The sequence below is a fragment of the Choloepus didactylus genome, chromosome 11, assembly GCF_015220235.1.
Source record: "Choloepus didactylus isolate mChoDid1 chromosome 11, mChoDid1.pri, whole genome shotgun sequence".
NCBI classification, from domain to species: domain Eukaryota; kingdom Metazoa; phylum Chordata; class Mammalia; order Pilosa; family Megalonychidae; genus Choloepus; species Choloepus didactylus.
Genome location: NC_051317.1, coordinates 35,519,911 through 35,535,966, shown reverse-complemented (window position 1 = coordinate 35,535,966; position 16,056 = coordinate 35,519,911). Strand labels below are relative to the sequence as shown.

At 53.0% G+C, this 16,056-nt stretch overlaps 1 protein-coding gene across 4 annotated transcripts in view; it reads right to left on the bottom strand.

The window, feature by feature from the left end:
- ANKRD33B (ankyrin repeat domain 33B) overlaps positions 1–16,056 on the bottom strand; it is an 89,934-nt gene that overhangs the window by 6,743 nt on the left and 67,135 nt on the right. For 3 of the 4 annotated variants that reach the window (XM_037798920.1, XM_037798924.1, XM_037798923.1), the window contains exon 3: positions 5,041–5,181. The exons of the other annotated variant lie outside the window; for it this stretch is intronic. In XM_037798920.1, the coding sequence (XP_037654848.1) occupies positions 5,041–5,181 (141 nt within the window). The remainder of the gene's footprint in view (positions 1–5,040; positions 5,182–16,056) is intronic. 4 annotated transcript variants of the gene reach the window in all.

The window sequence follows — 16,056 nt, the reverse complement described above, 5'->3', positions numbered from 1 at the left end:
GATGTCAACAGGGCCAAGGTTGTGGAACCCCAAGTTACTCCCTTATTCCCCTCAATAAGAAAACGTAGGTATCTCAACGCAAGGATATTTTTCAAAGGGGAAAAAAAATCCATATTTTTTCATTCATTTAACAAATCATTACTGGACACTGAAAGTCACCAATAATGATGATAATGACAGTGATGATGATGACGATGATAAGGCTTCCTCTGTACCACACAAGCTGAATCATCACCAGGCTTCATGTGGTGTCGTTATCCCCATTTCAGAGAAAAGAAACTGAGGCCATGGCATGATGACCTGGCCCAGGGGTCACGATGGCTCCACTGACCTCTCTGGTCTGCACCTTGGACAGGTCAGGGATGGATGCACTGGGTGGTGGGGGACAGACAAGGCCTGTGCTCGTGAAGAAGGTTCTGGACCTTTCTGCAGGGAGGGGCGTTCATGGAGGAAGGAACAGAGAAGGGAGACCACATACATCTAAACGACAAATGTGTTATTCAAATAACTGAAAGGGAAAAAAAACACAAAACCCACCAACAGTGCTACACCTAAGCTCCGCAAGGGGTTTCAGTCCTACTGTAAATGCTGTAATAAATGCCCCAAACCCCTAGGAGACAGGAAAGAGAGCAGACACTGTGCAGAACAGAGCCTCGTGCATCTCCCAGAGTGATGAGAAGACAACTGACCTGAAAACCAGTCTTGTGATTTCAATTAATTCATTGGGGAAAACGCACTGCTGTGATTGACACCATAAATTTTCAACTGAAAAATTACTAACGTTCTACCTTCAGTTATGACTAGATCCAGAAGTAGTAAAAGCAGATGAAGCTTCTCCCAAACACAGGAGCCTCCCGTAATCACCATTTAATTAGGAAGCACCACCTCTCATTGCTACAAGGACAGGCAAGGCCTAAGTGCTGTTGAAACTGGTATCTCGCTTCTTAAAATACGAAAATGTCACTGAATCAAAAGCGCAATCCACGGGATTAATTTTCATGAAGTCTTTTTTTATTTCCAAGCTTTTTGTCTTCAAAAGCTCTTATCCTCACTTACACATTCTATTTGCTGTCGACAGACTCGGACTGGGGGATGTTGCACAGGACACCCGGCCAGAGTCAGGGCTGTCAGGTCAGGAGAAACAGGGAGAGACCCAGAAACTGTCACAGACCAGAGGAGAGGGAGATGTGACAACCAAACGCAATGTGTTCCCCTGGGCCAGATCCCAGAGCAGAAAATGCCATTAACGGGAAAATGGGTGAAATCAAAATCAAGTCTTACACATGGAAGCTGGCTCTGGGTGGGGACACGTGCCCGGGGGTAACGGAAGGTGTCCGCGAGGCGGGAAGTGGGCCTGGGCAGGCAGAGACCCCTGCCCTGTCTTGGTGACTTTTCTGTAAATCTAAATGTGTAAGGCCAAATCATGTTTCCCAGTGTAGACGGGTTCTTGATCTGCCTTCCTTCCTGTGGGTGTGAACCCACCAGAACCAGGCCCTCTTGCAGATGCTGTTTTTAGTCCAGGTGGGGCCCAAATGAATGACAATGGGTCTTGATCCACTTTCCTGGAGGCCTTAGAAAGAACTAGAAAGTCTGGGACTTCTGCTAATAAACTAATAAATTCCTGCTGCTCAGCCAAAAACCCTTTGTGGTGTATGTGACAGCAGCTCAGGTAAACCCAAACACTAAAAGTATTCCAAAATAAAATGTCTATTTAAAACAACAACAAAGCAACAGGTTTGGGTGATCCCGCGTTGCTGCAGACGCTCCACCGCGCGAGGGGAAACCACCACACCCCAAAGCCCCCAAGCTAAAAGGGGCCCGAGGGCCACGGCCCCGAGCTGCCTGCACTGGGGTGCTGCCCCTCGCCTGTCCCCCAGCACAGAGCGCGATGTCACTGTGCGCCTCGGTCATCCCCAAATGCGAGTGCACTACCTCTGCCTGGCCTGGGGACACGGAGGGATCATGGTGCATAAAGCCCTTCCGTGAGGACCCCAAATGTGCCGACTATTCAGCACCGAACCGGGCAGCTCCACCCTGGATCAGGACCCACCAGGGACGGCACCAATGGCCTCCGAAAGGTTCGTACAGGGGCCCAGCGGCAGGGACAAAAAGAGCTGGCCTGGAGCTGGATGCCCAGCAGCCCCAGAAGCATCCAGAACTGAGAGGATCCTGTGATGAACGAAGTCGTGTGGTGGGGTCGGTGGATGCACCACTGCATGGCTGAGGCTCCAGGGGACAGGCAGGGCAACTGAGCTAAGGAGGGGCAGCTCGTCTTGCACTGGCTGGGTGATCTCCGTTCCTCTGGGTCCCCTCCTCTTGCTCCTAAGGGGAGCTCTGGTGTCGGCACTGCCGCTGCTACCTCCACCCTGCGTCCCGCCCGCTGCTGCTGCCTGAAGCAGGTCCAGGCTCGAAGCCCTCAGAGGACGGAGAAAGCCCTGCTCTGGGGGGCGGAAGGAGCTCCTGGGTTTCATCTTCTCCAAAGCACCTTCTGCTGCAGTCAGCGTCCCACAGATGCTGTGTCCCTGACCACTGCTGACCCTCTAGTCACCAATGGTGTCCTGGAGTTATTTGGAAGAAGAGCTGCGGACCCTCAGCCCAGCCCAGCCTAGCCTCTGTCCCCCGGCCTCGAGGCCAGCTCCGGCCACCCTGCAGGGTGCCTGCCTCCCTGGGCTCTGTGGTGTGGGCACAGAGTCATCGCCTCCTCCCGCTGGCCAGAGACCTGCCGTCCTCCCAGAGGGCCAGCGACTTCTGATGGCTCTCCCAGCGTCCTGGGGGACCCTGGGCTCTTCTGAGCGAGGGGAAAAGGCAGCACCGTGACTCTGATTTCCAGCAGGCACCTAGGACCGGGGGTCGAAGCCCAGGGCACAGGGTGCTGGACAGCTCGGGGAGGGGAAGGCACCGCGGCTCCGGGCCCAACAGCAACCCCACACCGTGGCCAGACAGGGGCAGCCTCAGTGATGGCCTCTCGTCCGGCGCGGGACATTGGTGGCCCAGCCACCCCCTCACAGAAGCCACTCTCCAGAGGGTCCCTGCAGACCCCGCCCCGGGAGAGCACCCAGAGGCCCGGAGAGCACCTGGGAGAGGCTCTCCCCTCCCTCCCCTGCCTGGGGCCTCAGCTCTTAGAGGAGGAGGAGGAGGAGGAGAGGCAGCCCCCCGGCTGGAGAGGAGCCCACGCCGCTCTCACTCCCCAGACTTGCCCAAGGAGAAGCCACCCAGCTACTGCTCGCCGGACGTCATTCCCGACAAGGACAGCAGGAGAACAGGGAGTGTGGCGAGGCGCTCGGAGAGGGTCCCATGGCGGAAGGAGTGTGGGCAGCCAGCCCCCGGCACAGCGCGTGGCTACTCCTCGGCGTCCGCGTGTCACCAGCTTCGCCTAGACTCCGGCTGACTTAGGCGGGGCTCTGCAGGCCTGCACCTGACGCGCTCGCTTGGATTCTGACACTCAAAGAGAAGAACCTGCAGCAAACGGTCAGCCTCGGTGCACGCGCTCACTGTGTTTCCAAAGTCGACTTGGCCCGGACCCCGGCTGGGATGTGACACTTCGGGAACTCGGGAGCAGAGTCTTCCAGAGGCCCCCTGCCCAGGGCCACGGCCACTCACAAATTGAGAATTCAGGAGCCTTTAAGAAGAAATCAACCTGTTTCAGGGGCAGGAAATGTACCGAGTGTCACAGGGAGATGTTCCGTGGGAACCTGTCTTCCTTGCTACTTCTCCCGGGGTCCCACAGGCCGGGTCCAGGGCTCCTCGGGGCTCCAGCCGCGCGCCCGCTCGTGGCCTCTTCATGGCAAGTGGAGAACCTCGAGAAGCATTCCGTGCACCAGTCTTTTCCTGTCCCTTGGTTTCCTCTGGCTCTTTTTTGCTGACATCTAATTTATATTTTTTTATAGGGTATGTATGCATTAGAACCATTTTAATTGCTTCTTGGGAACAACACAGTATAAATGTATATAGGAAAGCAAGACAGTGTACTGGGCTGAGGATTCTGCCCCAAATAAACATCTGCTTTTCAATAATAATAATAATAATATTGAAAGCAAATTGTACAACAGAAATGCTAGACTGGCTATGTGGAGGAGCTCTGATTCTGTCCCCTGGATATCCAGGACAGGAGAGAAAATGCCAGAGTTCTCCAGGAACTCCCAGCACCAAGTGGAACTGGCTGAGCTGCAGCGCCAAGGACGAAAGTGAGAACAGCACGTAAAACAATAAAATTCAATTCTAGCAGCGGCAGCATCTAAACTCGATGCAGTGTTATTCTGTGCGTCTGGTTTACCTACATTTTCTCATTTAATTTTCAGAATAACCCGATGGGGTTGTGCTGAATACGATCACTGATTCTATTTCAGAGCGAGAACCGGGAGAATCAGAGATGTATGAGTGGTGTGGAATTTAGCCCAGTAATCCTCAAACGTGTACAGCCCTCGAGAGTTTACAGAGACGCGTCGTATTTAATCCCTACGATGGGTCACATCGGGGGGCCACGGAGGCTCAGGGAAGGAAGTGCTTTCTCCAAGATGATGCAATGAGGGCAGAGCAGGATGTGAACCCTGCTGATAAAAGCTGCGGCCTGCAAACCTTCCACTCCACGACGCATCACAGAAAAAAGAAACCACTGCACGCCACATCACAAGGCCACCAGCAAGTGGGGACCTAGAGCAGCTCTGGCCTGCCCTCACCCCATCCCTGTGAGAACAGTCCTGCTGTTCAGAGCCAAGGCTGGGGAACACCTTCCTGGAGAAGGAGAACTAAGGACAGGGCTTGGGGAGCAGGGTGGGTGGCGGGAGGAGGACAAGGGATGGGGGACTGGGCTGCTGCCCCTTCCTGGAGCCTGATAGCTGGCACAAATTGTCACACGGGGTAGCTAGCTCATGACTCCCCTCCCCAGCTCTGCAGGCTTAAGCTTCCATCCTTCCCAACTCGATGAAGAAACTACTCTTTGGTGCAACTACTAGGTTTCGTTTCTCTGGGCACAATTCGTCCCTGCAAGACGGATTCCTAAAGGAGCAACTCAGGCCTGTGCCCAGACCCATGGGGACGTACCTGCCAGCATTAGGGCTCGGATGCACTCTGCCCGGCCCTGCATGGCGGCTTTCATCAGAGCCGTGAAGCCGAATGCGTTCCTCCTTTCAAGGTCAAGGCCAGGAAAATAGTTCAACAGGTAGTTGGTGATGGTGGCGTGGCCTGCAAAGAGAATTGCACACGGGTGTCGGTACACACGCGCAGAGGCAGGGCTCCGACCAGCAAGACTCCCAGAGAGGGGGAGGAACGGGGCCCCGTCCACCACCGGGAGCCAGCCAGTGGCGTGGGTCCATGGCCCCTCAGACCCCAGGGAAGATTCTCACGGAGGCCAGGGACCAGGGCGAGCACAGGACCCTGCTCGGGCCACACAGGGCCATTTCGGGCTCACTCTTGTTGCCCCCGGCCAAGCCACCCAGGGCCAGCTGTCCTGTCAAACCCTTAGCGGGTAGCTAGTTTGAGAAAGAACATGGGGGCAGCGGGGGAGACCCCAAGCTCTCCTCCCACGGATGCTGGGGTCGGGAGCAAATCCTCGGTGCAGGCAGCTCCCAGCGTGAGGTGCAAGCAGATGCAACACACAAGTGAGTTTCACAACCATCTCCAAGTGCTCCCAGCCTCAGGAAAGAAAAAGTCAGCAGCACAGCAATATGGTGTCGCCAACTCAGGCCAACTCCCCTCTGCTACCGCGCAGGCTCAGGAGTGTCTCACTCACACTCACACATATGTGTACACACACACACTCTAACAGAGCCACATACATACACCTGCACACACACCCATACACACACATATACACAGACACACATATATACACAGACATGTACATACATACACACACATAACTCACACACACCCAGACACACACATACACTCACACATAATACACTCCACATACACACACGCAGAGACACATGTACACAGGCACACACACCCACACACATATACATACATACACACACCTACACATACACACAGACATATACACTCAGTCATACACACACCTACACATATACGCACACATATACAATGCAGACACCCATATATGCTCACACACTTATATACAGACACACATATACACACATGCACACACATAATACACTCCACATACACACATGTAGAGACACCCACACATACACATGCACACACACCCACACACATACATTCACATGCACACACACGATACACTCACATATTTGACACACACACTCAGAGCCACATACATATGCATGTACACACACTCATACACACATACACATATATACAGACATATATCCACACATACACAGACACGCACACACATGTACACATTCATACACAATACACTCCACATACGTAGAGACACATAGGTACACATGCACACACATACACATATGATACACATAGACACACACACACAGACACAAATATGCCGTCACACACATTCACACACACGATGCACAGAGACACACATATATGCTCACACACTTGTATACACAGACACATCCATACAGACATGCGCGTGCACACACACACACACACACACACACGGGGACCGTGGACCCCTCAGCCACACACGTGCGGCCTGAGCCCACAGGCCTCCCCCTTCCCCTCCTTGCCGTGCCCCACACTCCCAGGGGGCCAGGTCTGGTGCCCCTTCCCAGGGGGCTCTCCCAAAGCCCAAGGGACGCTCTTCCATGGCGGCGACAGAGGAAACAGCGCTCCCCAGATGCTCTCGGCTCGCCCCCGGAAAACAGATGTGTGGGAGAGCCCTCAAAGAGAAGGAGCAGGGCCACCAGACGAGGCTCTGGCAGCTGTCCACGGCCCCGACACCAGCTCGCCAACACGCCTGGCGCCCCCGGGGCAGCTCCCCCTCCACCCTCAGCCCTGAGTGGGCTCTCGGCCTCGGCGCTATTGGTATTTGGGCCAGATAATCCATGTTGTGGGGTGCTGTCCTGTGTGCTGTGGGACGTTCAGCAGCAACCCTGGCCTCCTTCCACCAGATGCTGGCAGCACCCCACCCCCAAGTTGTGACAACCACAAATGTCTCAGACACTGCCAGATGTCCCATTTGGTGTGGGGGCCAGGGGGACAAAACTGCCCCCGTTGAAAACCCCTGTCCTAGAGGCCTCCGACTCACCGCCTAAAGGCAAACCACATCTAGGTGAGGACAACTTCTCCTTCTTGTCCCCTCCCCATTCACACCATCCCCCTTCCCACCCTGCACCCCCCAGAGCCCTCCCCCAGCTACCTCCCCAGCACGGCCCTGCTGCTGTGCCACCCGCCCCCTCCTCGGTCCGACACCTTGGCGACATGAGCCCTGTGCAGAAGCCCCTACCCCGACCCCTTTCCGAAATCTCTGGGGAGGTGCTGTCCCAGCGCCACCCTCATACGGGGCAATCCCACTCTGGAATCCGTCCATCCCCCCCCCCCCCAAATCCGGTTCACACTGTGGGTCTTGGGGGCCACCACGGACCCTGTGATGCCCTGTTTGTTAACTCGGCATCCACCTCCACATCCCCCCAGGAAGTCTCTGCAACATGGGGAAGCCAGGATCCCCACGCCCCAGAATCCCCTTCCCCGACTGGCTCCGAGCCAGAGCCTTCCAATGGGCAGCACTTGCACGAGCCTTGGGGAGCGCGGCCGTCCTCTCCTGGGGTTCCTGCAGGCATGAGCCACGAGGCTGGGGACAGTGTCCAGGGAATCACCCCAGCTGCCCCCGCGGCCTGGTGGGGGCTGGGGGAGCCCGGGCTGCTCGGCGGCCTGAGGACTCCAGTCGCCCACGCCCCTGTCCCAGCTATTATTAACTCCAGTGCACTGGCCTCTCATCAACTGCCACGTTAGAAACAGACAGCACAGGGTGGAGTGCTGAGTTTTCCAGAAGCATCGCCGCCTGCTTCCTACCGACTCAGCCCCCCTCCTGGGCTCACAGCGGATACTGAAAGATGAAATGCGAGGCTTTGAGAGAAATGCTGACTAACATAGCAGCGTGATGAGGTTAACCAGCAGAAAAGGAACGGGGAGGCACCCTGGCTGTGCGGCTCGGATCCCAGCCAGCAGCTGACACTTTTTTTTGACTCACTGGCACCACGTGGCTCTCCATGTCATTTACCGCGTGAGGCTGCGGTGGGGCACAGGACATGCCCCCTGCCAGGGACCACCGGCTCTTAACTGAGCTAAACTCTCGGGGGGGAGGAGGACCCTTTGATCTCAGTTTTGTGGTTTGTAGTCCAGTTGAATACTTGGCGGGACGTGTCAGTTAGATTTAGCCAGGGTCCTAGCTGAGACAAATTACAATTCATTTCTTTAAAAATATGAAATAGCATGTCTGTTGCAATTTTCAGTGGGATGTCCCTCCACTGATACATTCTAATTGCTTTGTGTAGGCAGGGAGAGGAAAAACTGAAAATGCAGAAAGCAAACTGCCCACTATACAGATCGTTTCTGCATATTATGTTGAATTCAGAAAAACCTACAGGCAGTCGATTTGTTCTGACAACAGGTCTGAGCTTTCAATGATCCATGAAACCACCAGGGTCTCCCAGGATGGAAGAATAACACTTGTTATCATGCAGATGACCTCAGTCAATGGAAATCATGGGTGGAATTCATGCTTCTAAGGACGTAAAAGTATTATTAACCATTCTTCTTTAAAACCACGACAAGTAATCTAAAGGAGCTCTCCTTTTAGTTAGTAATAGTTTTGTACAATACACAAGTCTCCTTTGTATAAAAGAACCCTAACATGCAGCATATTGAAATTTAGTTTGAGATGAGTCCAGCTTGGACTGAACAGAATAGGATTTGGGTCCTGAAATTCTCAAAGGAAGCCCTTTAAAGCGTGGGGTCTCTATAGAGAATATGCCCCCAGTGAGGCTTCCTCTGCCTAAAAAAGGATACAAGTGACCCAGGGCATAAGTGAATACTGGATGAAATAACTTCAGCGGGATGCGTGAACGATGGCGTAGGCAAAGAACATGGTACTTGAGAGAGCTGGCTCTGGGGACACCCGAGTTCAGGTCCCAGGCTTGCCCCTTAAAATCGGGTGACGTTGACAGGTGAGTCTGCATCACTGAGCCTGTGTCTTCAGATCTGTAAAATGAAAGCTAACATCATCAACCTCAGCAGAAGAGACCAATCTCTAGTACAGGGAATGCCAAGTAATTTATGCAGATACTCTGTGCTCAAGAAGAGGAAGCATAATTTCCCACTCCTTAGGTGTGGCTGCCCAAAGTGACTTCCTAAGAGAACAGAATGGAAAAGGGGGGAAAGAGTCACTTGCCAGTGGAGAAACCTGACAGACCCCACCTCAGCCAGCTGAACAAGGTCAAGGTCAACAGGGATGACCCATGTTGACAGCACAGATCCTTGAAGTGATGTGATGGGAACAGCACTACAGCTCTGTGGTCTTCCTCCGCCAAACCCCTAACCCCAGTTTAACCACCAAAACAAGTCAGACAAACCCAACTGAGGGACATTCTACAAAGCACCCAACCAGTCCTCCTCAAAAGTGTCAAGGTCGTCAAAAACAAAGAAAGTCTTAGAAAGTGCCTCAGCCAAGAGGAGCCTGTGGAGGCTCGGTGACAACACGTGGTTATCCTGGCTGGGATCAGGGAATGGAAACAGACCAACAGGTAAAGGCTGAGGAAATCTGAATACTCTATGGACTTCAGTTAATAATAATGCATCAATATTGGTTCGTTTGTTATGTCAAATGTACCACAGGAACGTAAGATATTAACAACAGAGAAAACGCTTCTGTGTTTTCGGGTCATTCCGTTCCCCGAGCCCCATGCAGGGAGTTTTAAGCATTCACCCTCTAAGTCACTTAGCTGACAATGACCCTCTCTTCCTGAAGATGACTCAACTTCTACTTCACAGGAGGAGCAGAAGCCACAAGAAGGGAACCCCCTCAGCTTTCCACCATCACACCACAAACTTGCCCACATCCACAAGCATCCTGTCCTCTCTCCCTCCTATTGAAAGGAGGGGACCTGCTTCTCCTACTTGCAGCTGCAACTTGCCCGCCTCTCCTCTGCTCTGGTCCACCGCCCTCCCGCTTCCATGCAACACGTGTGCTTCTAATGCCCGGCTCCCTCTCTTCAACGTCTCCCTCTCTACAAGATCATCAGCTTTCATACGGGCCATTGTAAACGACATTAATGGCCCCGATTCTTCACCCTGCCCTTTGTCATGTGACTTCACAGGACACAGAAACAAATACAGTAAAATATTTACTCCTTTATCCAAGGAAAGTAACAGATACGTCAAACCACGCTACTCTAAAAATGGAAAATGTTAAAAGATTTGGGGTTTCCAAAAAACTTGCCTGGCTTGACTGCAGGTACTCGGAATTCAGATTTCCCAACCAGGCCAGTAGAGGGAACTGTTGACTTTGGAAATGTCGCATCCCACGCGACAGGCAGGAGACAAGATCAGAGCTGGCCCTGAGCGGAGGCCCCGGCAGGGGAGCAGGGTTCCCCGGGCAGCGGGCTGGGGCTCTGTGCCCACCGAGGACAGCAGCGCGGCCGGCCCTTCCTCCTCGGGCGGGGACGGCGGAGAGGGGCACGCCGGGGTCTGACCGAGGAGCCGGGTGAGCTGCTGGGACAGCGGAGGCCGCCTCCCGCCCGGCCCGAGGGAAGGGGGTCGAGACGGTCCCGAAAACTGGAGCATACAGGAAAAGACAAGGAATGTCAAGAAACCTCAGAGGCTGGCCAAGACCTTTCTTCTTTGAAACAGTAGAAACAGGAAAAAAAAAGAGAGAGAGACAACCCCGTCAGGGGTTGAACTGAATTGTGTTCCCCCAAAAAGATACGGTCAAGGCCTAACCCTGGTCCCGTTGAGAAATAGGGTCTTTTGAAGATGTGATTAGTTGAGGCCAGACCGGATTACGGTGGGCCCTACCCTGATAGGACTGGTGCTCATTAGAAGGGGAGAAGACAGACAGACACGGAGAAGACAGACAGTCACGGATAACACGGCCACGTGAAGACGGAGCAGGGACTGAGCTATGCCACAAGTCAAGGGACGCACAGATGGCCGGTCACCAGAAGCCAACAGCGGGGCAGGGGACGGAGTCCTCCCCAAGGCTTCCGAGGGAGCACAGCCCCACCGAGACCTCAGCAAGGGACTTTTGTGGCCGCCAGAACTGCAGGATGATCAATTCCTCGGGTTTAAGCCACCTGGTCTGTAGTCCCTTTGTCACAGCAGCCTGGAGACACTATGAGGACTTCCACAAGTCCACAGAGACCACAAGGAGATCCAACTAAAATCATGCTCGTGTGGAGTGTCAAGAAAATAAGAGACATAAAAGGAAGAGGCATTTATTCCCTGACCTCTGAGCAAGTCTTGAATTCCCCTCTGAACCGGGGCCCACCCCAATTCCAGCTCACGTGCCACGCCCGGCAGAGCAGCCCGAGCCCACCGCCAGCCTGGTGGCCGCTCTGTCCCGACAAGAACAGGGCCCAGCCAGTCCTCCGTGCTTGGGCTTCAGCAATTCAAAAATAAGTTCAAGGAATAACCGGCTGCAAAGGCACGTTGAAGGTTACTTATTACCCAAACGGGCTCCAGTAACCCTCGATCGACACCTGTACAGAGGCTCCTGCTATTTTCTTACTTTCCCAAACTCCTGACAGTCTGTTCAAGGGGAACAAAGAAATGAGAAAGAAGCACAAAGCTCCATTCCTGAGACTTGCTTTTCATATCTTTGGTTATTTTATCTTGTACTTTTGTTAGGGAAGGTGTGATGAAAGTTGAAATTATTGGCGAAATGAGATGTAGGGATTATTTGAGGATTTATTCTCACCCCTTCTCTCCACTATAAAGGCCTATACAGACTTGGCTGTATTTTTTACTACGCATTAAACAGTCAAGGAGGTTAGGCTTTTCAGAGGACACCCAAAGGCAGATGGAGGCACCTGCATCCTGATTTATACTCACAGAGGCTGAATCCTAGAGTAGAGTCGGAACTCCCAACTCTCATCCGTTCAACCCGGCTGCAACATCAAGTAACACACATAGACAGTTGCTTTAAAACACTCTTCTGCTCAGGGTGAATGTCAACTAGACCAAGCCGACTGCAGTCACACCCCTGCCCTTGTCAGTGACCGTTCTGGCCCGGGCACGTGGGGCACCCTGTCCGATAAAGGACATTTGGCTGGAAGCTTCTGGAAATGCTTTTCCATCTTCTCGAAAGGAACATAAACCCCAAAGAATTAAAAGCAGGGACTCAAACAGATATCTGTACAACAGTGTTCACAGCAGCCTTATTCTCAATCGCCAAAAGGTGGAAACAACCCAAGTGTCCATCGACAGAACAACAAATGAACAAAGTGTGGTCTCCCCACACAATGGAATATTATTCAGCCAGAAAAGGGAACAAAGTCATACATGCAACAACACAGATGAACCTTGAAACGTTATGCTGAATAAAATACGTCAGACACAGAAGGACAAACATCATATGATTCCACTTATAGTAAATATTCAGAATAGGCAGATTCGTAAAGTTAGAAAGTAGATTAGATGTTATCATAGCTGAGAAAGGGGGGAAATGGGGAGTTAATGCTCAATGGGGGCAGAGTTTCTGTTTGGGGTGATGAAGGAGTCTTGGTAATGGATAGGGTGATGGCAGGACAAAACTAAATGAAATCAATTGCATGGAACTGCACAATTGAAAGTGGTTGAGAGGCAAATTATTACATTATGTATATATATGCTACCGCAGCAAAAATTTTAAAACATTTAAAAAAATTTTTAAGTGGGGGAAAGACCCAAGAAGACAGGGATTTGCTCCCCAGGTGTGAAGACGCTGAGGGTGGCACGTGGGATGTGGTGCTCAGAGCTCCTGGGACCACCTAGGGCCTGACCCCACAGGAAAGGCCAAGGGCGTTTCTGGGACGCTGGCCCAAGGACATCACTGAATTGCTCCAGGAAGCGGCCTCTGCGCCGTCCCCTCCAGACCCGTGGCTCAGCTTGCTCCCTGTCGAGGCCACGTTTCGTGGGGTGCTCTGTGCACGGCCACCGAGAGCATCGTGAGAGGGCCTTGGCGCAAATGGCAACCAGGGAACCACAAGCGAGAGCACGAGAAAACGCCACTTGGAACGGGCAGACGCTGACTGTCTAGACTGTTTCATCCGGAGCCGGTGAGAACGCGCATGGAAAGGAGACACTGGCCCGGCACTTGGTTTTCTCAGCCCCAGGAAGCAAGGACAGGCTCATTGGGGGATCGTGGCGGAAGGCAAGGGGTGGCCTTTGCCTCCCTCCACCCCAGCCCGCTGCCAGGGTTGCCCTCACCTGGGTCCCCTCTGTTGTTCCCTCCCCTTCGGGCCTAGGGTTGCGTCTCCCGGCCATGGCTCTCCCTGCAGACCCCTCATCCTGTCTGGGTTCCTTAGCTCGGCCCACAGCTCCATGAATATCCATTTACCCATCCCTCAGCTGGTCCCGAGATGCCAGCTGCTGGGCCCCAAGTGATACTCTCCTCGGAACTGCTCCCTCAAATACAGATGACGTGGCCGCAGCGTCCTGTGTCACAGGTCATAGGTGTCTTTAAAAACCCACATGCCCAATAACCATGGGACAGTCAGCTGTGGCTCATCCATTCTATCCAGTAGCCTCTTAAGAAAAACAAATATTTCTTCAGCAATTCCTTCATGTCTAAGGACTGAGGAAACGCAAACACCATCCCTGCCTCCAAGTGTAAACTCTACTGGGGGACAGCGCCAGGGAGCAACACGCCAATGAACTGTGAGAATGAGCTAAGTCTTCTGTGTCTACAGAGAGAGATTTCAGGATAGTAAGGGAAGAAAATTAAAATCACAATCTCCAGAGAATTATCCTATTTATGTAAATAAAAGCGTGAGCATGTGGGTGAGCACACACGTGTACACATGTGTGCTTGGGGACGGGAGGGGGATATGAAAAGACAACACATCAGAAGTCATGTGTCACCACTGAGTGATCTGGAGTGTTGAGGGGTGTGGGAAGGGGCCTTTCACTTTTTTTTTTTTTAATACTTCTGTAGTGATTTTTTACTATAAGCACAAATTACAACATTTGGAATTAAGAAATGATCAAATAAAAAAAGAAAAAGAAAGGAATGATCAAATAAATAATACTGGCTATGGAACTGGATTAAAATGGGACATAACCGAAACTGTAAAATGGTGCAGCCACTGTGGAAAGCAGTATGACGGGAGATTCCTCAAAAAATTAAACATAGAATTACTGCAGGATCTGGAAATTCCACTCCTAGGCCTACAGAAGAATAGCAAACAGGGACTCAGAGAGACACTTGCACACCAACAGCGTTATTCACAACAGCAAAAGGGAGGAAGCAACCCAAGTGCCCATCGACAGACGACTGGCTAAACAGAACGTGCTCCACCCACACAACGGACGCTATCAGCCCTAAAGAGGAATGGTGTCCTGAGGCTGCAACACGGGGGGATCCTTGAAGACATCATGGTGAATGAAATGAGCTGGACACAAAAGGACAAATATTGTGTGATTCCACTTACACGAGAGATCTAGAATCAGCAACTTTGTATGGACCTAAGTAGATCAGACGCTGCCGGAGCACGGAGGGAGGGGGAGCTGGTGCTTGGTGGGTATAGAGTGTTTGTAAATTGGGGAAGTTTCTAAATTAAAAAAAATAAGGAAATAAAGGGTCCTTGCCTGGTTATCTCAGCGGAAAGCTGGAACAGCCTCACTTTGGTAAAATGGCAGGTGAAAGGCACGAACGGCCCCTCAGGTGCTTTCCATTACTTTCAGGTTCATCCACAGTGCCTTTGGGTCGCTGTGACCACAGCCCGCCTGGGGTCCCCGGGCGTCTGCCTTTACTGTCCTCTGAGCGCCACCCCTGCCAGCATTCGGGGTGCTGCCGAGCGGACCTCGAGGGCGGCAGTTCTCAAAGCGGGGTCCCCAGACTGGCAGCATCAGCATCAACCAGGAACTCAGTAAAAACATTATTTTAATGTGCATTCTAAAACAAGGCGCCATGCAAACCATGCCCCTCCGCCACTCCAGCCTCGGGTGGGGGCGGGGCCTGGCCCAGGTGTCCTGGGTGCCAGAGGTCAAGGGCGTCTGGGAGGAAAGTGGGGGCTGCAGAGATGGGCAGCCGTTTACACACAGGGAGCTCGAGCAAATGGGCAAATGGGTGAAGGCGATGGACGCCAGTCAGAAAGAAAAATATGAAAAACGAGGAGAAAATAAAAGAAATGGTAATAACGATAAAAAAACAAAAAGAAGAAAACCCATCTACACATGCCATGTTGACGATGCCGACCAGACATACACCAGACGCACAGCCGACCCCTAACGAGAACAGCGGCCCTGCCTGGGATTTACCAGCGCCCTCCAGGTCGGCCAAGGTCACGGTGAGCCCAAGAGCCTTGTCGTCTCCTGCCCCAGCTCCCCCCAGGTGACGACAGGAACAGGGAGAAGCCCGCAGCCGTGCTAGAGGCCCAGAAGGAGGCCATCCACGTGTCAGAGGTGAGGGGCACGTCTACCGCAGGCAGTGGACACAGGTCCCCTGAAGGGGACAGTGGGCAGGACCCTTCCTATACGAGTCGGCCTTGGCAAAACTCCAGCCAGGCCCACAAATCCGAGCAGCAGGGCCAGGGAGAGAGATGAGGGTGGGATGCACTGGGACCCCACTAGTGACATTTTTAAGCCCCCCGGGGGCATAGGAGGCCAAGTGGGGCCAGGCACAGGCCGAGGGCTCAGCTTTGGCCAACACCAGACTGCCTACTGCCCCAACCTAGGAAACCCACTAGAAGCACGGCCATGGGGGCAGCTGCTGTGGCTGCACCTGGCTCTGAGCCCGGGAAGCACACCTGGGCCCTTCCCTCCCCGTGGGCCGGGCCCGCACCCACCTCCGAGAGAACCTAGGTCATCTCTGGCTTCAGGTGAGCCAGTGCAGGACAGGCAGACTCGTGTCCCTGCATAAAGATGAGCAAGCAGGAAAAAGCCCTGGATCAGTGAGGTTCAAAAGAAGGGAGGCCAGGCTACAGAACCAGGCCACTGTCATCATCTGAAAAAGGATGATAGCAAGAAACAAAAGAA